Here is a 22923-nt window from a genome sequence, read left to right as displayed (position 1 = left end):
GTGCGGTGTAGGGGCGGGAAGGCACGGACACAGGTCTTCTGCAAACATCTTTATTCATTTCGTATAAAAATAAGGTCCGAGGGGTGTTCTTGGGGCACGCGCTGCGGTGAGGTGTACTTTACAATTTACAGGCCGGGTTCCCGCCAACTGCAGCTCTCGGAGGGGCGGTGGGGAGCGCCGCAGGCAGGCAGCCAAAGGCCAATGAGAAGAAACAGCATTGGCCCCTTTGCAGGAGCGTCCTGGGGCGGCCTGGAAGCCAACTGGCGAGCTTCAGCCTGCCCACAGCTCCCCCTCTACGCATCCCACTGCAGAATTCACCTGCAGAAACGGCGGCTACACTGAGAGGTCCGTGGTGACCTGCAACTGGGGTCTCCTACGAGCGCTGCGGCGGCCGGTGTCAGAACGGATGTATGGCTGGTTGCGCAGGTCTGAGAGCAAGAAGAGACATGTGGGCCCTTCCGGGGGGCGCCCCAGGGTACAGGGCACCCTTCTCAAGAACCAGGTGGTAGGCTCCTGGGAGGAGGCACTGTTGGACAGTCTCGCCCTCTCGGGTACCCCAGGCATGCAGCAGCCCAGGCCAGGGCAACCGGACTTATATCCCCCACCCCCAACCCTACTCCAGGCCTGTGGCACAGCCATAGGATGCCAGGCTGGCAGGGTACCTGGGGGCTAGAGGGGTACTTCCTCGCCCAGGCTGGCCTCACAGAGGAGCCGGGATGTCCGCTTGCCAGTGCGGGCCGTGAAGGGCACTGTCTTGAGCACTGAAGGGATGGGAGGAGGTGGGGGATAGAGGGGAACAGAAAGGAAAACGGAAAGAGAAAAACAGAAAAGGTAGCAAAGGCACGAGGCAGTCGGACACCCCCTTCCGCCCAGGGGAGCAGCGCTCAGAGGCTAGCACAGCAGGACAGTCTGACCAGATCGGAGGCCCAGCCCACCCTCACCTGTGATAATGTCCTCAATGGCCCCGTCTCGGTCACTCTCGTAGATGAGCGGCTCTTTCTGCTGCTTCCTCTTCAGCTCAGAGATGAGGTCCATCTGTTGTCGCCGAGCCTTGGGTGGGGACTGGGGACAGCAGAACCTCAGCTCCAGGATGCCCCACCCTACGACCCAAGGCGCCCCCAGTTCCAGGATGTTCTGCCACCACTGTCCCGGAACCAGCACCACCCCCAACCCTGAGCAAGGACCACTCTTTTCCTGCCCTTGGGCAGTGTCTGTCCCTAGCAGTGTGGGGGGGGTTACAACAGGGACACCACACTGGGGCCGCTGCAGGCTTGCTCCCAGGGACAGCTGCTCACCTTGGGTGCCGGGGTTTCCTCCTTGCCCTGCAGGTCAGCACCCGCCTCCTGGGCAGCAGCTTCTTTCTTCCACTGCTCCACCTCCTGCTCGGCTTTCTGGAGTACCCAGGCAGGTAAGGACAGTGGGTAAGGACAATGTTCCTTGTTTGCCCACCCTTCCTGCAGGCCCTGTGCACAGGCCAGAGCACCACACCCCCAGGGCTCCAAGCCCTTTCTCAGGCCCACATACCTTGTAGGCTTTGGTGAAGCGGCTGAAGAGGGAGAAGAAGGCAGAGGGAGCTGTGGTCTTGGGGTTCTCGCCAAAGTACTCCACTACCGACTCGTAGGCCTCCTGAAGGCACAGTCCCATCAGCCCGGCTCCCGCAGAGCCCAGGCAGCAGCTCCACTAGGGCTATCTCGGGTCCCAGGCTCGGGGCCCCAGCAGAGTCCACACCCCTCCAGGCCTCTAGCTGATGCTACTTGGGCAAGTCCCCCACCCCATCCCGTCCCCCTCACCTCCCACCAGGGCTACAGGGCCCGGCCAGCCCACCTGTGCGGTCTTGCTGTCAGCCTGCAGCTTGTCCATGATGGGCGAGTTGGTCTTCAGGAACTCCTTGAGCACCACACAGTCATCCTGGCGCACAAACTCCCGCTGCGTCATCTCCAGGCCCCGCTGCAGGGCGCGCACATCACCAAGGACGCTGTCCAGGGACACTGCAGGGGCAGGGAGGTAGGAGGGAGCGCAGTACAGAGTCAAGGACCCCTTCCTTGCTGATTCCCAAACCATTTCATCCCAGTGACCCCAGGGTAGAGCCCTGCCATCTACCTGAGCCCGCCTTGTCCAGAAAGTGCAGGTCGCTGTGGAAACCTGTGAGCTGCGGGTACTTCTCAGCAATGACCTTCACCAGGTAGTGCAGCAGCGTCTGCTTGCGGTCAGTCGACTTCATCTCTAGCAGCTGCACAGATACCTGCTGTAAGCCGCAGTCCACCTGCTGGACCCCGCCCCACCTCTCCCCACTCCCAGACAGGAAATCTTCCTCACCGCATCCAGACTCTGCAACCGGAAGCCATAGGCTGCCCCACGCTTGCTGCTGTTCATGTAATTGCCGAAAGCCAACACGATCTGGAAGAGTCAGGGGGTGGGAACATGAGGAGGAGAAAAGGGAGGAAAACCAGGCCCCCCACCATGCCCCTGAACCCCTTAGGTGCCTGGCACACAAAACCATGGCACATAAGGACACGCACAGCACCAGGGCACCCCTGATGTTTTCCACTGCTTGTGCTATCCAGAACTGTGTTGCCAAGCATCCCTTCCAAAGTTTGGAACCTTGGCCTTTCTCACGTCCACCATGGGTTCTCGGGCACTCCATGGCCACATGCAGCAGTACCCAGAGGTCTCAGGGATGCTTTGCTATGGTCTACCATGGCTGCTGGAGCCCATTCCCACCTACTTTAACTGTGTCCTGAGAATGAATGGCAAGAAACAGGACCATGATCTTTGCCCATCAGAGGTGGGCAAGGTCTGGGTCTCCCTCTCACACTACACAGAACGTGCAAGACAGGAATGCACCCGCCGGCTCCCAGCCCAGCACCCTCACCTCCAGGATCTGACGGAGTTTGTCTGAGGACTTGATGGACATGGAGGCTGCGATGATTGCATTCAGTTGCTGAGAGGGTGGCATGGGGACAGCAGAGTGAGTTGGAGCCTCCCCAGCTTGCCTCTGGGATCCCCAGGCCAAGAGCTGCCCCTTCCCCCTCCCCGGCCTAGGCCACAATGCCCTGCCCGCCCCGCCCACACCGGCATGAGCAGCTGGGCCGTTTCCGGGAAGTTGCCCAGGAAGGTAAGCGTAGCCATGCGCTCCGGCAGGCGTGGGATGCGGCTGAAGCGCAGCATGAAGCGGTCCTCCTCTGACAGCTCTTCCAGCGGCCGCTGCTCCCGCTCAAAGCGGGCAATGAGGCTGCGCTCGTAGTCCGTGGGCAGGAAGCGGGTCAGCAGCTCCAGGAAGTCCAGGCCAAGGGTCTGTAGATCATACCTGTGCAGACGGGGCAGGTGAGAGCAGAGTGGGCCAGCACGTCCAATGGATGCACCAAAGGCAGTATTTGCTGTTTGCCAACAGCATCACAGGAAACAGGGGTAGGAGTCGAGCAGCATAGGAAGCTAGCAAGCTCAGTTCCCCAACTCTCCTCCTTGGTAGGTGTCCACCATGATGAACAAGGGGTCAGGGACTCACAGGATGGCCCAAGGCTCTCTGGGCCAAAACGGGGACACGGCACCCTGACCAGGGCTGGCCCAATGCGCTCCCCTTAAGCTATCTGCCCAATGGGGGGACCTGGGTACTCACGTCTCGATGGCATGGCAGATGCGGTCAGCACCCAGGTTGCCCTTGCGCAGGGTGATGGCCAGGTTCTTGGCCCGGTTGGCCTCAATGAGCATCGCCTTGCTGGGCGCCTTCTGGGATGCCTTGCCCTTGAGAGCACTGAGGTCCAAGCTGGGGCCTTGGGACTTGGTCTTGAACTGCTCCTCAAACTCACTCATGTCCAGCTCCTGAGGGGGCAGAGAGAGGAGTGGGCTGAGCACCGCACTTGTTCTCAAGCTACAGAGGGAGGCTCCTAACTGGGCCAGCAACAGGGCAACCAGCCAGGAACTGAGCTTGTCCATGGTCCTGATGGGGGGGGTGTGAGGAGCACAAGGGAGCCCAACAGCACGGAGAAGCAAGAGGAGATGGCCAACCACTTAGTCCGGGGGACCAGGAAGTCAAGGCTTTCCAAGCTGATGGTTTGGCTGAAGCGGCCAGCAGGAAACAGAGGTCAGAGAAAAGCGTGCAGGTCGGAGGGACCAGCAGGGGCAAGGGGCAAGAGAACCCATCACTGCTGGAAAACCAGAGGAGGGATGAGGAAAGCTAAAGCCCTGATCTGTTTGTGGGAAGCAGGGGGCGTGGGGCATAGTGCCTAAGAGGCCAGACTGGGCAGGGCCGGTGAGGATACTGCTGCTTCCATGCCCTCCCCAGTCTCCAGACCTTCATCTGCAGAGAGGGGTGGCTGAGGAGACATCCCCCACAGTGCCCAGGAGCGCACTCCACTGCCCTGCCAGGGAGCCAGCCACCCACACTCACCTGCAGCACTTTCTCGTCGTCCAGCTCCGTGAACACAGTACCTGTGATCTGGCTGGGCTTCAGGGCCACCCAGTTCAACAGGGGCATCCGGAACTTAGTCTGGATGGGTTTCTTGGTCTTCACTCCTGGGAGGCCACAGAGTGGTAAAGCACCCTTCCATGGCAAGGCCATGTGCAGCCAGTGGGAGACCCCCAGACACAGTGTCCTGGGAGGGCACACTGAGCCCTCCCCCAAGTCCGAGGCGGATCATGCCACTCACCTACGCCCATCTCTGGACCAGGCCCTCCAGGGGCATCAGGGGGCCCTCCCGGAGGAGGCGGCGGCGGTGGGGGCGGAGGCACTAGCCCCTCAGAGCCAGGAGGCGGTGGCGGAGGGGGTGGTGGTGGCGGCTGGTCTCCTGGCAACGGCGGTGGGGGTGGGGGCTCGGGGCTGCCCGGGAGGGGTGGGGCCGCAGGGGGCGTCAAGGGCGGCGCTTCCTGCTGCTCGGGGAGGCCGGGCAGCGGGGGTGGGGGCGGTGGTGGTGGCGGCTGCGCAGCTCCTCCGGGAACCGGCTCTGCCGCAGGTGGGAGACCTGCGGCCAGGGGAGGGTCCTCTCAGTTTGTTGGATTGGGGTTGGAGAAGGATGGGTCTTCACCTCCCAGCATCCTCCCTCCGACCCCGCGCCACATGCCTACAGGCCCATTTCGGTCCGCCCGTATCCACCTGCGCCATGCCCACGATCCAAATGTTCTGCTCCCTACAGACGGGCCGCACGGGGGGCTCCCCGGGTTCCTCCCCATGCCACCCCGACCCCCTGACCTCCCTTGCTTCCCTCCCAATGCCCGGCTGCGGCCCTAGCGCCCTCACCCCTCCCTGCCGTCCCACGGAAGCTCTTGCCCACCTGGGCTGGGCACCCCCGGAGTCACCACGGCGCCTGGGAGGATCTCGATGGAGACGTCACCTCCCGGTCCCCGCAGGATGCGGATTAACCCCTTCTCCTCCAGTTCCTCCACCTTCAACTCAAGAGCCGAGGGACGCGCCGGGGCGGGGGGAGGCACTTTCTCGGGTTCGGGGGGCCGTCTAGGGGCAGTCATGGGGGTCGACTCGCTGAAGCGCTCCTGCGAGTCCCAAGAGATGGGTCAATGCCTACTAGCTAGATCCCGGGCACAAAGCTCTCCCTCTCCCCGCCCCCTTCGCTGCCAGGGAGACCCAGCCTGACGCCCCCGCAGCCTCACCCGCAGGGTCTCCAGCTCCTTGCGCGCCTGGCTGAGCTGTTTCTCCAGTTCGGCGATCTTTGCCATTGATTCGTTCTCAGCGTCCCGCAGCCGCTCTGTCAGCTGTGGCACCGGCACATGGTGAGCTAACAGCCGCGGCCAGGCACTGGCACCCCAGCTGAGGGGGCGGCAGCAGGCAGGCCTTCCTGCCTGCAGGGCCGGGGGAGGCTCCCAGATCCGCTCAGCCCACCTCCGGCAGGCTGCAACCTGGGCCCCGGTTCAGCTGAGAGAGGGCCTGGGATCTGAGTGAGTAGAGGAGAGGTCTGCCTGGGCACCTAGCTAGGTCCAAAAGCTAGAACTGCGCTGCCTGGAGCCACAGGCCTGCAGGGTCGGGGTGGTTGGGGAGAGAGGCCTAGGGGCTGGGGCTGGGCTCAAAACCGGCTCTCACCAAGGCCACCTGCTCCTGCAACTCCTCCATGTGCTCCAGCACCGCGTTCTTGGTCTCTGTGTCCTCCAGCAGGCTTCCCACGTCAAACACGTTGTCCAGGTAGGCCTGGATCTGCACCTGCAGCTTGTCGCTCTCGGTGAGCCGCAGCCTCTGTCCCCAGGTGGAAGGGGCCAAGTGAGGCTCCCTGGGGGGAGGTCTCCTCCACTAGCCCAGGGACCCTGAGGAGCTCTGACCGGCTTTGTTTTGTTATTTTATTACTGACATAAATTCACATACCATGAAGTGTTGACATGTACAAGTCAACATACGTGTTGACATGTACAAGTCAGTTGCATTGGATATTTTCACCAGATTGGGCATCAGCACTAATTCCAGAACATTCTGATGACTCTTTAATAAGGAGCCCTGGAGTGGGACTTTGACCTAGCAGTTAAGACCAACTGACAGTAGCATCCCACAGCAGAGTCTCTGGGTCCAGGCCCCAGCTGTACATCGAATCTAGCTTCCTGCTAACGGACCCACAAGGAGACAGCAGGTGATGGCTCAAGAACTTGGGTCCCTGCCTCCATCCAGCAGACCCTGACTGAGGTCCAGGCTCCTTGCCTCACTCAGCCTGGCCCGGCCCCACCGTTGCAAGCTTTTAGAAATTAACCAGCAGACCAGAGCTCTCTCAGTGTCCATCTGTCCCTCCCTCCCTTGTCTCTCTGCATTAAAAATAAACGTGTTTGGCAAGAGAAAGCCTGTGTCTATTAGCAGTCACTCCCCATTCTCTCCACTCCACTCCCGCCCACCCCACTGTCCCACCCCAGTCCCTGCAAGTCTTTGTTTCCAGGGATTCATCCACTCGAGAAAGCTTGTTTCAAAGGAACCCCTCCCATGTGGTTTATTTAAGGATTTGAAAGGTAGTTGCGGGGCTGGGGGGCGGGTAGAGGTACAAAGAGAAAGCTATTCTATCCCCTAGTTCACATTCCAAATGGTCAGGGTTGGGCCAGACCAAAGCTAGGAGCCCAGAAACTTCATCTGGGTTTCCCATGTGGGCTCAGGAGCCCAAAGATTTGGGTCATCCTCCGCTGCCCATTAGCAGGAAGCTGGATGGGAAGTGGAGCAGCTGGGACTCAATGAGGTCCCACAGGGGATGTTAGTACTTCAGGTGGCGGCTTAACTTACTATGCCGCCATATCAGCTCCTTACCTTCTATTAGTCTTGACCCTCCAAGATCCAGTCCCAAAGAGCCCACCCTTCCCGGAGGAACCAGGGGAGAAGCTGCAGCTTCTCTGCTCAGGTTGGATCTGGCAGCATCACGCTCCTCTGCCTGCCACACCCGTGACCTGGACCTAGCTGGCACAAGGCAGCCCTACTGCCACCCACTGTCTCTGGGCATCCCTTTAAGGTACTGGAACCAGAGCTTCTGCAACTGGTGTTCCCGGAGCCATCCTGAGCCTGCTGCAGTGCCTGTGACACAGCTCCACGGGCTGGAGCCTGTGCCTTACCACACACTGTTCTGTGTGACACTTAAATACCACCATGATCTCTGCGATTCCATTTTACAGATGGGAAAACTGACATGAGGAAGTCATCGAAGGTGGGATTTGAACCCAAGTCGGCCTGATCCCTACAACCATGCCACTTGCTCAGCTACACCCTGAGGGGCAGTGCAGGGCTTACCTCCAAGTATAAGTCCAGGCCCAGGTGGGTGAACTCATATTGCAGGAAGACACGGAAGTTCATGTTCTCCACTGAGTGTACCACAATGTTGATGAACTGCATACAAGCCACCTGGGGGCCAGGCACAGGAGCAGGTGCATGATGGGGTAGGGGACGCCGTGCCTTCACCCCACACACAGACTCGCCCATCTCCCACCCTATCCACAGTTCTCACTCAGCAGCCTGACTTCGTCCCTACCACTTTTTGACATGCAGTTCCCTCTGTCCAACCCTGCCCCTCAACACTTCAGTCCTGCCTGCATCAACCACTCAGCCCTCGCACTTGGCAGAGTCAGAGCCCAGACCCCCAGGCCATGGCTGTTCTCTGCATCCAGGGGGCCCCTCCGCAGGCGCCTGTGCTCACCATGAAGTCGATATTGCTGTCTTCATTCCGGAAATACTCCATCAGCTTCTCAAAGCGGTGCTGCTCCCCACACACCTGGGCAGAGAGTGGATCTCTTGCCGAGTACCCAAACCAAGCCCCACTCTCCCAGACTGTGTCTGAGTCAGACCATGTCTCTTTCTGTTTCAGGCCTCCACCCTCCACCTGGCATTGGTGCAGTGGTGGGTGCACAGCACGCCTCTTGGAAGCCTGGGTTTGTTCCCCAGCTCTGCTGTGGATCCCAGTTCCCTGCTCTTGTGCACCCTGCCAGGCGCTAGGAAATAGTTCAAGTCCATGGGTGACTCTGATGGAATTGTGGACTCCTGGCTTGGGCCTGGCTCAACCCCAGCTCAATGTGGGCATCTGAACCAGCCAACAGATCTCTGTGTATCTCTCTTTCAAAGAAAGTGACTTAAAAAGCCTCCACTGACTCAGTCTCCATACCCATGCCATCAGGCCTCACTAGCATGCAGCAATTTCCCAACCTCAGGGCCTTTGCACTGCTTGTTGGCTGCCTGGCCTGCCCTTCCCCAGCAGAACCACCTCACCCAGTCCCAGCCTTCCCTCCTCCTCCTCCTCTTTGGCCTGCCCTCCCAAGGTACTTACCATCCTCCAACGCCACATGGCACTCTGCCCCTTTGTCTCCTCACTCACCATCCCTCCTGTACCTCCTCTGAATCCCCCTCACCGATACAGCCATAATGCCACTCCTGCCGCCCCCCCCACTGTGGACACTCAATCTGAAGGAGTGAGTGACCACACCGTGCCAGATGCATCCCCTGCCTTGGGTCCAGCTCCTTGCCAACCTGGAGAGCCACAGCCAGCACCAGAAGGCTGCAAGGATCAAGTCCAGATCCCCAGAGTGGGCCCTAGGCGGTGCCCTTGCCTGACTGCACTTTCTTCCAGAATGTTCCTTTCCAGGTTGTCCTCTGGGTCCCCCTAACATCTACGGGAGATGGGGGATGTGTCTCCCAATGTTTCCAACAGGGGCCTGAGAGAACAGTGATGGGACTGGGGGAGGGGGCTGTGGTACCTCCTTGAAGTTGTCAAAGGCGGCCAGGATGATGTCATGTCCACCCCGCACTAGGCACACGGCTGCCAGCAGCTCCAGCACCAGGGCCTTGGTTCTGGGAAGATAGCACAAGTGGGCTGAGTGGGCAGGGGTGGGCCTGGCTCCACGAGGAGGAGGGAGGTCCCCCAGCTTGGGACAGAAGGACAGTGAGGGGTCCAGTGGTGTGGCCTCACCTGGGATTTTTGTTGTTAAGGCTCAGGGCGATTTCATTGACACAGGCCGGGTGGTTCATGACCAGGCTGAAGCCAGACTGCAGGGAGAGGTGTCACACGGCCTGGCATCCAGTGGCCACACGCCTAGAATGTTCTTTCTAGCCATAGCCAAAGAGCCAGCACCAGGCACCTTGGACCCTGAATTCTTGACGGCTGCCCGACGGAGGGAGGCCCAGCTTCGGCCCATCTGTCCTCCCCATCAGTCCTCCCATGAAACAGCCCAGGGGCTGTTTTGCCCCTGGCCTCGCTGCCCAGCCTTGCTTCAGCCCCACACGAGGCACCTGTCTGTCTACTCCCCCACCCGCTGCTGGCAACTCCAAGGCTCCTAGACCAGGAGGCAGCACACACTCAGGCTTCCACAACGGACCCCTCCCAGTCCCACCGGCCGCCTGACCTGGTAGTTCATGATGGCGCGCAGGCACATGATGCAGACATGTGCGTCAGCCTTCTGGCTAACGATGCGGGAGTTGCGCACGGCCTTCCTGCTGTGGCCTGGGGTCAGCCTGGGCGGGGAGTGAGGGAGGCAGTGGACAGGGCTCAGCATCCCATGCCCAGTGCCCCAAGCCCCCCACCACTCAGGTCTCCCCTGGAGTACAAGGGCACCACTGCCACCCATGAACCCAACCTAAGGCTGGTGGAAGTAAGAGGGCCACCTTGGTCCTTGGGTTCAGGGTCTGGCATGCTGGGGATTGGGGCGGGGGGCGAAAACAGGGAAGCAAGGACTTTTTTTTTAAGAGCAGCTCAGCATCAGAAAGGAATACAGGAGATCAAGCCCCAACTCGGGACACCAGCATCCCATGGCGGACACCCAGCTAATGTCCCTGGGGAAGCAACAGAAGATGACCCAAGTGCTGGGGCCCCTGCCACCCGTGTGAGAGGTGGAACAGAGTGCCAGGCTCTTGGCCAAGCCAAAACGGCTGTAAACTAGCAGGTGGAAGAAGATCTCTTTCTCCCACTCTGATTTTCAAGTAAATAACTAAATAAATATTAAAGAAAGAAAAAGAGATGGGGCCAGCCTTGTGGCATATCAGGCTAGCCCTCCACGAGTGACACTGGCATCACATATGAGCACTGGCTCCACTTCCAATCCAGCTCCATGCTAATGTGTCTGAGAAGGCAGCAGATAATGACCCAAGTGCTTGGGCCCCTGCATCCATGTGGGAGACCCATGAGAGGCTCCAGGCTCCTGGCTTTAGATCAGCTCAGCTCCAGCCATTGAAGCCATTCTCTCTCTCTCTTTATATATGTTGTATACATACATACATACATATATTATATCTCCCTCTCTCTGTAAGTCAGCCTTTCAAATAAATAAATATTTAAAAAGAAGAAGAAGGACAAGAACAAGAAGAAAAGTGAGAACTGTCTTGTGGGGAACTGTTTACAAGCAGGTAAACAAGATTGGGAGCACCCGGAGATAAAGTCCAGCAGGTGGCGCTCATAAGCACGCCGGCTCCTCCTGCGTCTGAGTTGGGAGCCCGCAGGCCTCCCCAGCTCACTACCAAGTTAGCCTCCCTTGCCTTGTTCAACCAGGCAAATAGCCCCTTTTCTGATAGGGCAGTCGGGACCAGGTGATGGGCCTGGACCTCGGCTGCCCCAAGTTAAGTGCTGTCTGAGACTGATTACTCTTTGCCAAAGAAACATATGCTGTCACATTTCCAACAATGCCCAGGCCCACCTCCACGCAGCCTCACCCACCTCCACACCTCCATCAGCCCTAACCTGCCACGTTCCCTTGCCCAGCCACACTCAGGTAGGCCCAGGCTGCCCTTCTCTGCCCCCTCGCTCTCCCTAACCCTGGGTTCCCCACTACCCCGTCCGGCCCCATGGGGCCTGGCAGCTAGTGTCACTTCTGGGGGAGTGTTCCAGGTGCCCCAGGCGGCAGAAGCCACCTCCTCCTTGGAGTTCCCTGTCACACTTCCAGGTCCCCAAGGACAGGCCTCACACCTCACACACAGTGCCAAAAACAAAAACAAACCTTGTGGCTGAATTCAGGGGTGGGGAATCCTTGTGTCAAGGCAAGGGCTTTTTGACACTTCTAAGGATCATCTTAAAGATTGGCCTGCTCTTCAGCAATAGCAACAGCATCTCAGAACTATCAAAACCACTTGACCAGAACCTTCAGTAAGTGCTGCACAACAGGGACCCTGGAATCACATCGGGTGGCTCTTCCCCATCCCTGGGAACTGAGGCCTTTGGGAGGCTGGGTGTGGTCTCTCCCATTATACTTCCCCCTTCCCCACATACAGGAAGAACAAATGTGTAAGCAATACTCTTGTCCACTTTCCCCTGATCCTTGACCCTTCCCACCCTGATCAACTATGTAAACACCATCAAACAACAAAAAACAAAAAGATTAGCCTGTTCTAGCTTTAGTCAAAGTCCTGCCTGCAGCTGTCAGTAGGAATAATCTCCCAGGCCTTACACGGCCAACCAGACATTCTCCGCCCCAGGAGCAAACCAACAAAGTGACACTGTGAGAGTATGGGGCTTCCTAGGCAGTTGTCCCTGAACCTAAGGAGGGGAGTCAGGGGTCAGCAGGGTGCTGCAGGTCATGTCCTCCCTGCCCTCCCATCCCACCCACCCCCCAATCAGCATGGCCTGGCTAGGTTAGGGGACCCAAGCCCTACCCAACCCCAGCACCAACCCAGGGAGTCAGCCAACTGTGCACCTGCCCGCCCCCAACGTGACTACGTACCGGGGAGAAGGGGGGCACCTGGAAGCCGCATGGGAGAAAACAGGGGGTTAGCTGTGCACCAGAGGAGGCCCCCAGACCCAGAACCCCAATCTCAGAGCCACTCAGATTCCAGGCTCTTGCATCCCCGCACCCCACGGGAGGTGCTTCCTCAGATCCCCATGTTAGCTACCCTCCCCGTAACTCCAAGGGCTCTGAGGGTTGGGAGCTGGCCAGATGTGGTGTGGGGCAAGGATCCCCGCCCCTGCTCCCTGCCACCCCACCTTGGGACCCACATACTTGATGGTCAGGTGCCGGCTTCTGGGAGCCGATGAGGGTGGCCCCTTGCTGAGGTCTTCCACAGACTGCTCCAGAGACTTGCTCTTCTCCGGGGCAGGGGCACCATTGTCAGTGCTGTCCATGTCATACCTGGGGACAGAAGGCAGGGCACATGGCAAAGGAGCAGGACACAGACCCACAGGAGGGCAGGTGGGCAGGTGGGTTAGGGCAAGGCTTGCCGAGCACAATGGAGGTGGGACTGATACTCCTTGTGCAGAACAGCCTTGGCAAGGAATATTGCTCAAGGCCATGTGCAGGGCTCAAGCTGCCCTGCTGGGCACCAGCTAGAGGGGGTGATGTGCTAGGAAGCCAGGGCCAAGGCCGGGAGGGCGGGGCTTACGCGACAGAGCACTGGGCGAAGGCCAGGTACTCCAGGAGCACGTCCAGGCCGCGGTTCTCTTCATTGAGGAATTCCTGCACCCACCTGCAGATCACGGCTGCCTGAGCCCCAGCCAGGACAGGGCTCTGCCCCCACTGGGGTGCCCCTCCCCCAGGAAGCCCACCAGCAAGCCCCAACCACAGAAGACTCAGGAAAGCCCAAGGATGCTGGAGGCTCGGGGATGGGGAGACCCCGGTCCAGCCACAACTGGGGTGCAGCCGAGGAGGGATCCCTGCATGGTATCAGAAGACAGACAACAGGCAGGGGGAGTAGCAAGGGGTCCCTCCTCATGGCTTGGGGGGGAGCAAATTGGTGCCCCCGCTCACCCAATGTGGTTTGTCCGCAGGGAGGTCTCCAGCTCCCGGAGCACCTGCGTGGACTCCTGAACTCGCCTCCTAAACTGGGGGGCCAGACACAGGGGTGTCTTATGCTGCTGAGGTGTGGCCTGTCACGTTCAGCCTCCCTCACCACTTCAGCAGCTCCGGGCACACCCACTCCCAGAAACCCAGAGCACACACACACACACAGACACCCAGAGCACACACACACAGACACCCAGAGCACACACACACAGAGATCATGCAAGCACATCTACCCACAGGCACACACGCATACACAGTTCCCAGGTTTAGATTTAGGGGAATTGCACACCCAAGCTCACATGCTCACACACATTCACAAACAGAAGCACACACACACAAAGCCATGACAGACAGGAAGTACACATGTTTGCTCGCACACAGGCATATCCACAAACACACTCAGCATCCGTGCCGAGGACCCTGCAACCAACTGACGCCCCGGGCGCTCAGTCCCCTGCAGACACACTCACACACACACATAGAGCTTCTCAGCCACTCAGCCTGGATGGTGAAGGAGGAAAGTGTCAGAATCAAAAGGGAGACATGTACCCCCAGATTGGACATCCAATCGGCTGCTACCTTTCGACCAACCCCACTTGTGTCCAGATAGCTCTTCAGCTTCTGGATGTAGGCGGCAGGGGGGTTCTTGACTTGAAACCGCTCCTGGGGAGAGGCAGAGTAGTGGGTTGTGGGGTGGGGGGAAGCAGCCAGGCACTCCCAGGGTAAAAGTCAGCACTAGTGCCCATCTGGCTCAGGCCCAGGTCCCACGCCTCTGAAATCCCAAAAGCAGAAACCAAACAATACCCCAGGCCACCTGCAAAGGCCCCAGTCCCTGGCCTGGCACTGTGCCCACATACCACACCCCAGCACGACCTCCAGGTGCCCTGTGGAAGGGGGCAGCCCTGCGGGAGACCTTGCCCCCAGGGACACTGAGTCCAGTGGGTACCCTCCCACTCCCTGCCCTCCCTGGACTATATAGCCTGGCGGGGGGGGGAACCCCCACTGAGGCCTCCTTCCCCAGACTTCCCCCACACCACCATCCTGTCACAGAAACTGTGTGTGTTCCTCACCTGTATCCCCCTGGACCCCACAACAGAGCCAGGGATGGGAGGTGGGGCGGGAGGGGTGCAGCTCCCATTCTAGCCAATCCTTAGTTCCAACATGTGTAAAAGCCTAGGGGCCCCAACCTGCAGGACCTCATCAGGGGACCCCACCCCCAACACAGCCCCAGACTCTGGGAGTGGTTCCTCACCCACTTCTCACGGCCAGGCCCTTACATCCGATGGCTGCCCAGCAGCAGAGTGGCCCAACCAGCCAGTCCATTAGCAGGGGCTGTGGCTCCCAGGGGAGGGAGGCGGAGGCTCCCAGCCGCAGCCTCCAGCCTGCTTCCCTGACACTACCCCGGCCAGGCTCCATCCCGTACCAACACTGGGTCCCGCCACAACAGCCAGCTGGGCAGCAGCAGAGGACGATGCATGAGCCACAGTGGGATGCTGAGCCCAGATGAGGGCCGAAGAGGAGGTTTGGAGAGAGGCCGGGGACCCAGCCCCAGCCCCGCAGGCAGTGTTCTGGCCCAGGCCCTGCCAGTTCTTTGGACCCTGCCTCTTGTGTGACTCACAGCCAAGACAGAAGGACCCACAGTCCTGCAGATGCCCCCCAGCATCCAGCCTCCTGGGCAGCTGGCACCATGGACTGCTCAGGGCTGGACACCCTGCTCGGATAAACGAAGGTAGCTGGGTCCTGAGGCACACCAACCTGGTCACAAATGAGCTCCCACTTCTTTTCATTGTCATACTGGCTTAGCAGCTGCACCTTGTCTGGAGGCAAGTTCATGCAGTCCTGGGTTGGGGAAAAGGGAGAAAAAACTGGGATCAAGTCCATGCAGCAGGGTGGGCAGGGTGGGCGGGAGAGACAGGTGGAAAGCAGTGACAAAGGGAAGACCCCTGAGCTCCCCCAGGAGCACCAGGCCCTTTACCCCAAAGTAAATGCAGGCAGGTGTGGGCGGGGCTGGGGGCGGGGCATGAAAGCAGAGTTGTCCCCTGAGGTCCCCCAGAGGAGACCTGTCCTCACACTGCACTCAAGGTTGCCTCTTGTGTTGTGCCCAAGGTGCAGCTGAGCAAGAGCCCCCTTGGGCTCCCAGCCTGCGGTCAACAGCATCAGCCAGTGGCCCATGGAGGCAGGCACAGCACCTTGCAGCCCAGCAGCTGGATCGGGTCTGCCCGGGCTCTGTCACCTGCACAGTCCGGGCCGAGGGTCTCCCAAGCCACAGACTATCTTGGCAAGGAGTGTGCCATCCCTCTCTGTAGGAGGGGCGGCCCCAGGGCAGTGAAGGGGGGATGGAATCAACACAGCCATGGAGGTGGGCGGGATTTTGGATGAAGATTCCATGGGCACTAGGGACTGTTGGCCAGCTGGGTCTGTAGGGCTGGTGCCTCAGGCTAGGACCCCTGTTAGCAGTTCAGAAAGGTCAGCAGAGCCCTGCCAGGTCCTCCCGGCTGCATGCAGCAAAGGCATGGTATCGCTGTCTCAACCAAATGGTGCCAGTGCAGGACCCAGCACGTATGCATTCCTGATGAGCCCCCAGGAAGAGTCTGGCCCACCCTTGATCCAATACCCCCAGGCTTTCTTCCCCTCAGGACAGCTCCTGGGTGTCTGAGGCATCCTCAGAGGCCAGCCCAGAGTCGGTGCACCTGGCACCAGCTTGGCGCTTGGTCTTCAGCCGTCTGTTGGCCCATCACATGGCTCTGAGCCAAGGCCCAGAGAGAACAAGAGGAGCTTCCTCTGTGTGTGGTGGGGGGTGGGTCAGGCCTAGTTCTGAGCCTCCGATCAGATCTCACCCCAAAAAATCACAGCCTGGGGTCAGCCCCAGGCGACAGGAAGCTGGCAGCTCTCAGCCCCACTGCTTCCGGCCAGCCCCACTGGAGAGGTAGCACGACTCACGCCCTGGTCCTCCAGCCAGCCAGGCTCCGCCGCTGTCCAGCCAGGGTGGGGCCGTTACACGCTCCCTCATTGCGAAACTGAGCTGGGGTACAGGAAACCAGTCCCGATGCCACAGCCAGCCCCTGCTGTGGCCACTCGGAGGGACGGCCCAGGAAGGAGCCTGGGGCTGTGGGGAGGCACCTGCTTGGTCAGGGAGGCCTCCCCTGGCTCCCTCTCCACCCGCCCCTCTCAGATCCACCCCACCCCAGAGACCAAAGGGGGTAAGACTGGGAGGAAGAGGGAAAAGGAGGGGCAATGCCAGGGACTCTGGCGCTGGGACCAGCGCAGAGACAGAGCAGAGTGGCATAGCTGAGCCCTCTCGTCTGACCGAGGTGGGTCTTTGCAGACCCTCTCCCACCCCAGCTTCACCAAGATGCAGGACCCTGTGCAGTGTGTGGGATCCTGTGTCAGGCCCTGGCCAAGACACCTGCCTGCTCACTCACCGCTGGGTCCATCTCACAGGTGAGAGTGCAGAGGCACTCAGGGACTGGCCCAAGGTTACCAACCACAACAGGGCAGAGCCCAATGACTGTGAGCCTGGCCTGGGCTTCTCCCCTCTGGGGACTGGGACCCTATCAGGACCTGGCACATCTGCCCAGCAGTGATGGGAGGCAAGGCCCCCTTGGCCCCTTCCCCACCTGGGCCTCCTCAGGCCCCTATGCGGCCTGCCAGACAGGCTAAATTTAGGCTCGGAAATCAAAAATAGCTCTGACAGCTCCGAGAGCTAATTAGCAGCTGCTCCTCAGCTGTGGCTGTGCCCACCCAGGAGCTGGGCACACCAAGGAGCGGGAGAGGGGCCGGTGGATGCCACTCACACGAGGTGGGGTAAGGCCATGGCAAAAAACAGGAAGAGATCCCCTCTCCCACCTCCACCCCCACCCCTGCTGCCGCGGCCATCAGCTGAGAGTCAGCCCGGGGGAGGACAAGCAGCCTGGCCAAGTGCTAAGTGGGACTAGCAGGAGGCTGGCTGGACAGGTATGTGTGTCCTGGGAGGAACCAGAGCTTCTAGGCCCACCCCACCCTACAGCTCTGTCACTCTCTTAGCCTCAGTTTCTCCCCCTATAAAATGGGCACAGTCTGCCACTACTTGCCACCTGGCATGCACCAAGCTCCAGGAATGCGTGAAGGGAGCTGTGCTTCCCAGGAGGAGGGAGAGAGATGGCCCAGATAGGTAGCTGCCTCCCACATCTTCCTATTAGAAGACAGGGGGTGTGCTCCCTGCCTGCTCCCACTGCCCAGGGCACCGGAGGAGACAGCCTCTGGATTTGCACTCCAAGGCCTCGCCCATAGCCCCTCCAGGACCGCTGTTGTCTGAGGCCCCTGGAGACCACAGGGATGAGGTCCACACCCTCCAGTTTCACTTTCAATTTGAGCTGCGTCAATGTCCCAACCCACCTGGCCACCTTCTTCCCAAGGGCTGGCCTTTCCAGCTCCAGGATTCCCCTGAACTTGGACGTCAGCCTAGACCTAGGCCATCTGCCCACTTCTCCCTCGTTTCCCCCACCCACCTGTCTGTGGTAAGAGCTCTCTGCCAATCTGCCCAAACAATCCATTTTATCCTCTGCTTAAAATTCTGGCCTATCGATTTTCTGAAACTCTCACAAAAGCCAGTCTAGGCTTCGAGGAAGACTGTGAGGGATCCGAGTCCTAGATCAGACGTGAGAACTCCAAAAAACTAACAGCTTCTCCCACTGAGAGCAAAGCCAAGGCTTAACAAGGCAGGAGCCGGGACACCTGGCACAAACCCTGGGCTGGCAGAAGAACATTAACCAACTCCCTCGTCATCATCACAAAACATCATCAACGCCACCATCATCATCCTCATCACCAAAGCCATCATCATCATCATCATCAGTGCTCTCAGGTCAGTGCTGTGACACAACAGCCACCCAGCAGAGACTGGACTGCCAGTTCAAATCCAGGCTGCTCCAGTTCCTATCCATCTCCCTGCTGATGCACCTGGGAAAGCAGCAGAAAATGTCCCAAGTGCCTGGGCCCTGCCCCCATATGGGAGACCTAAGCAGAACTCCTGGCTCCCAGCTGCGGCCTGGCCCAGGCCTGGAGTGAACCAGCTGATGAAGAGCTCTCTCTGCATTTCAAATAAACAAGCAAATCTCTGAACATTTGAACTGTTGTCAAACACTCTGAGAGTTCGGTGGGGTGCTTTAGAGCCGCTAACTCGTTTAAGCCACAGCAAGAAGCCTGCCGAGTAGATATTAACTCCATTTCACAAATGGCAAACTGAGGCATAAGGTTACGTGGCTTTCTCCGGGTTCACTTAGATGGAGGGCTGGAAAGAAGACCCTCATCTCCACAGGAGAAAGAGTGCAGGACAGGGCATGCAAAAAGTGGGTCGGGGGGGTCTTCGGCAGACAGCCTGGCCCCCGAGCTCCATCCCAGAGACGGTGTGGCTTCCTGCCACCCAGCACCCTGCACTTCCTGTTGTTGCCCACACTGAGCTCTTACTCACTGGGGAACCCCCCCCCCCACCGCCAGCACACCCTCTCTCAGGGGGAAGTGGAGGCCTCCCCACACCCTCCCCATGAGCACCCTGCTCCGTTAGCACCAGCACGGCCCCGCCCTCAGAGAGGTGGGCCCTCCCTCACCGGATTTCCGGCCACCGTTTTCGGTGGGGGCCCTATGGCTATTAACCTGCACCAGGGCAGGGAGGCAGGTTAGCCCAGGATGTATAAAACCCTTGTGCTCCTTGTGCATGGGTGCTCCTGGTCAGGGTGGGAGGGGCGGAGGATCTGGTCCCCTATACCTTACAGGTCAGGGAGAGAGAGACACTGCCTAGCTCCACCACTGGCCAGTGGCTGAGAGCTGTGTCTGACCCGGCCGACAGCTGCTCTGTAGAACCCTCCAGAACCCTGAGAGGCTGGCACATGCCAGCAGGACTCTGTTTACATGAAAGTTCAATGGAAACTCAGAGAGGCTGAGCAACTTGCCCAAGGTCACCCAGGCACTCATGACAAAGATGAAGCTCAACCCGCAACCCTCCCGGCCCCCAGACACCCAGGAACCTTCCGAGCCTTTCCCCTCACAGGCAGAGTGCCCAAGCCACTCTCCAGGGTTCCCGGGTCCCCAGGAGAAATGCAGAGGTGGCCCTGAGAGCAGCCACACCTGCTCCTGTCTGTTTCCGGCCCCAGATGCTACTGTGAGTCACGCCCACCACATCCCCGGCTTCCAGGGTTGACATGTGCCAGTCCTGCCTGCTGGGAATGCCACCCATGGCCTCTGCCCAGCCCCACTTCTGACCACAGGGCCATGCCACTGAAACACCCCATGTGACACACCTCAGAGGTGGGAGGCACCAGGCCTGAGCCACCTGTCCCCAAACTTCTGCCTTATCCCAGAGGAGGGAGCTGGCCTCGTGGGGCAGAATGAAGACCCCTCTCTTATTCTTCTCTACCAGCCCCTTGAGAACAGAACTCGGGGGGCCTGACCTGACCTCCCTGTACTGCCTGGCACTGGGCACAAGCTAAGGGCTCGGTGTCAGGCTCCCATCAGGCTCATTCCTGCCTGAATTGGGCAGCTTCTCAGACACCAGCAAGGCCATTAGCCAGTAACATGGCCCTGCCCTGCACCAGATCCCTCTGCCCCAGGTAGCCCCTTGCCACAGGCCTGGAGAGGGGGGGCCCTTGCCATTCTGCACAGGGGAAGGCTGCAAGGCGCTGGAAGACACCCAGCCTTGGGCACGGGCGTAGGAGAGGCGCGAGCTGGGAGCTGGGTTGGTTGGTGTCCCGCCAGCGCAGCAGGCGGTGGAGCTGGGCAGCCCTCATTCCTCTGCAGTTGCTAAGGCAGCAGCCAGAACCTTGGCTCAACCTGCTCTTTCTCCCTACCCCCATTTTAAACTGGGGGCGCCCCTATATCCTTAGCCTGCTAGAAAGGGTGCCCCCAACCATCACCTCACCCTTGTAGAGGAGAAAAGTTCCCTGCACCTCCTGCCTAGCTGTGGGCTCAGCAAGGAGGAACAGCAGCCCCCCCCAATACCAGGTAGAGAGGAGGAGTGGTGGGGGGTGGGATGTGACTCCCCATCAGGGAAGGAAGAGGTCCACAGAGGCCAACTGAGGACACAGCCGTGCTTCTCCAGTCTGGGAGAGCCTGAGGACAGCGCCCCTTGTTGTGTAGCAATCTCTGCTCCTCGTTTGACATTGACTAAGGACAGGAGTCAGCTTGGGCCCTGGGAGTGTAGTGATGGCCAGGTGCAGCCCCACCCTGAGACCTCTGGGCCACGCCTAAGGGTTAAGGCAAGTCTGTGGCAGCAACAGCTCCAGCAGAAGTCAGGCCACCATCCCCGAGCAGAGGAGGGCAGGGCAGGTTGGGGAATGGCAAGGGGTGGGATGTCTCCCTTGCTGCTGGCTTGTTAAAGGAGCCAGGGTCTCAGCTGGGAAGACCTGAGGCTGGGAAGGGTATGAACACGCAGGGATGCCTGGGAGAAGGGTGGGGGGAGCAGAGTGTGAGCTCCTGTGGGTGCTGCTGCCCCAGATTTCGACCCAACCATCTTCCTTTCCTCACCCTCTAAGACCCATCTGTGGGCCTCTCCCTTCACACCCTAAGGCCCAGCCACTCCCATTGGCATTTCGTGTGGAACTCAGCCAGTGGTAGCCACAAACCCCAGCAGGGCAAAAGCCAGGCCCCTAACGTGCATCAGAGGTGGCCACTTGACTTTCGGATTTTCCACTGGTGTGAGTTATTCACTGGGCCCCTCCCCTTCCGTATAGGGACCAGGACAGACGGGGGGCGCAAATACCACCCCCTCCCACCCATGGAAAACCACTTGGGGGGAAATAAGGGGGTGGGGGAGAGGTCCCAGGGACCTGCCACCAACTCAGGATCCCCAGATGGCCCCTACAGAGTGTCACCTCATCCTCCCCCTCCCTCATCTGCTCAACTCAGCTCTGCCAAGGCCTGAGTTTGGGAAGGAGGGAAGTGGGGGCAGATGGGGAGATGGGGAAGTGGGGGGCCAGCCTGGGGTGGGCATCCCTAGCAGCTCCCACTCTGACAGCCAGGCACACCCCATTCCTCTCCAGCAGTCTCCAGTTTGCATTTCACCTTGTGGGGGAGGGGAAGAGCAGGCAGCAGCCGCCAAGATTTTCAGGAACTGCCTGGAGGCTCTGTTTTGAGGCCATTGCAAGTGTGGCCCAATGCCTGCCTGGTCAGCAGCCGGTGGGGAAATGGTGTTCGGAGGAGGAGTCAACTCTTCTGGCTGCCTGCACCTGCCCCGCAGCCCTGCGCCTCCAGGAAGAAGCAGGGCCTTAGTGTGCGCCCCACTGTCCAGCGAGGCAATGCTGACACCAGACAGGCCACCGGGCAGTTGGTGAGAGAGGGAGCCAGGGCAGGGCTGAGCCAGGAGGGAGAAGTGAGACTCAGTGACCCTGCCCCTCCCTGCTTGTGCTGCTGTGCCACTCCAGGACCTCTGCTCTGAAGTCCCTGCCGCGTCAAATACATTCTCACTGCTCAGCCCCGAGCTGCTGGTCCACACTCCCCCAGCTCCCCAACACAGCCAGGGCAGGGAAGGGGGTTTCCAGACTCCTGCTCTACCCCAACCAAGGGGACCAGGGCATTCTGACCCCACCCTTTGGGACCTTATCAGAGCCTGGAAAGGGATGACCAAGCCAAAGCCCACCTTTGAAACGCCCCCCCCCCCCCAAATCTGGGAAGCAGAGATGGGACACAGAGCCACCAGCTAGCTGCCCAGTCTAAAAACGCATCTCCTGGCAGCCTGAGCATGAATCAGGACCAAACCCTTGTGCTCCCCAGAGGCTAAGACATAACCTTTTCTATCTTCCACACCCAGGAACACGGAGGCTACTGCTTCAGACCCGCACGAAGGCGGCTGGACCTGTGCAGGGGGAGGGGAACGCCCCGCGGCCCCGTCCCCACCATCACCCCAAGCACCCTGCTGCCAACTTAATCGCGGGACTTTTGGTAAAAGACCCTTAGACCCAGGGAGCGTGTCAGAGAAGTGGGGTGGGGGGCTCTGTGGGAGGAAGGCCAAAACCACTGCAGAAGAAAGTTTTGGGGGGAGAGTGCTAAGTCACTGAAAGAAGCCACAATCGCTGCACCCCCACCCCCAGGAGTGCCGCGGGGGGCTGGGCTCTTCACCTGGCACTCCAGCCCCCAAGGGAGGAGACGCAAGCCCAGCCGCCGCGGCCCCCCTCGCTACGGCCACACTCACCAGGACCCGTGTAAACCTCTCCTCCAGCTCTCCCGCCGCGGGCATCGGTTGCTTGGGGGCCACGGGCTGTTTGGGGGGCGGCGTGACGGGGCCCGCGGGCTGCTCGGCACTACCGGCCGCGTTGCCCATGGTGGTCCCCACCCAGTCGGCCAGGCGCCTCCAGCCTCGGAAATCCAGCTTTCCAGGGGGGGATGGAACGAGGCTCCCGACCTGGAGGGTTAGGGGCTAGCGACAGGCGACGGGGCTCGGCTCGGCTCGGCTCGGCTTGGCGGGCGCTGGTCTCAGCGGCGCGCAAGGACCAGGGCGCGGCGTCCCATCGGGGCGGCCCCGTCCGAAGGAGTCGGGAGGCGAGCTGCAGGGTGGGGGAGGAAGTCAGGCTGCAGGCCGCCGGGCCAGAGGGCCGGGCCGGGGGCAGGAAGCTGCGGCGCGGGCTCCCCCCTCGGTGATGTTCGAACTTCTGCTGTCGTTCCCCGTGCGCGCAAACCGCAGTCCTCCGCCGCGCGCCCTGCCCCTGCCCCAGGCGGGGCGGACTGCAGGGAGGGGATGGGCACCCGGGCGCGGACCGGGGGTCCCCCGGAGGCCATGGCGCGACGAGGAGGGGGCTGCCGCCC

The 22923-nt window shown here is 60.2% G+C and overlaps 1 protein-coding gene across 4 annotated transcripts; it reads right to left on the bottom strand.

The window, feature by feature from the left end:
• Window positions 1–36: 36 nt before the first annotated feature.
• Window positions 37–22681, bottom strand: FMNL1 (formin like 1). 4 transcript variants are annotated; one of them, XM_040989316.1, is made up of 27 exons: window positions 22313–22679; window positions 14908–14991; window positions 13702–13815; window positions 13117–13190; window positions 12752–12835; window positions 12373–12501; window positions 12097–12114; window positions 9793–9901; window positions 9360–9436; window positions 9148–9241; window positions 8097–8171; window positions 7694–7804; window positions 6029–6178; window positions 5602–5703; window positions 5268–5484; window positions 4647–4958; window positions 4388–4512; window positions 3617–3819; window positions 3073–3307; window positions 2873–2941; window positions 2317–2397; window positions 2101–2230; window positions 1825–1988; window positions 1525–1626; window positions 1296–1391; window positions 942–1062; window positions 37–428 (listed from the first exon to the last, which is right to left on the bottom strand). In XM_040989316.1, exons 1-27 carry the CDS (start codon window positions 22439–22441, stop codon window positions 334–336), a joined length of 3300 nt encoding a protein of 1099 aa, XP_040845250.1. In that variant the 5' UTR covers window positions 22442–22679; the 3' UTR covers window positions 37–333. The 4 variants fall into 4 exon arrangements, with proteins under 4 accessions (XP_040845250.1, XP_040845252.1, XP_040845251.1 ...); XM_040989318.1 differs by having other exon boundaries at window positions 13732–13815; XM_040989317.1 differs by lacking the exon at window positions 12097–12114 and having other exon boundaries at window positions 4647–4979.
• Window positions 22682–22923: the final 242 nt, after the last annotated feature.

This window comes from Ochotona curzoniae, unplaced genomic scaffold (genome assembly GCF_017591425.1).
Source record: "Ochotona curzoniae isolate NIBS_2020 unplaced genomic scaffold, NIBS_Ocur_1.0 contig_520, whole genome shotgun sequence".
In the NCBI taxonomy this organism is placed as follows: Eukaryota; Metazoa; Chordata; class Mammalia; order Lagomorpha; family Ochotonidae; genus Ochotona; species Ochotona curzoniae.
This window is presented reverse-complemented; position numbering and strand designations above follow the sequence as displayed.

Coding starts and splice junctions, on each gene's coding strand:
- FMNL1 (XM_040989317.1), bottom strand. CDS start 22,441: ATGGGCAACGCGGCCGGTAGTGCCGAGCAGCCCGCGGGCCCCGTCACG. Junction 13,816..14,907: donor GGGAGCTCATTTGTGACCAG/GTTGGTGTGCCT, acceptor GCCTCTCCCCAG/GAGCGGTTTCAAGTCAAGAA. Junction 12,502..12,751: donor TTCGCCCAGTGCTCTGTCGC/GTAAGCCCCGCC, acceptor TTCTGTCCCCAG/GTATGACATGGACAGCACTG.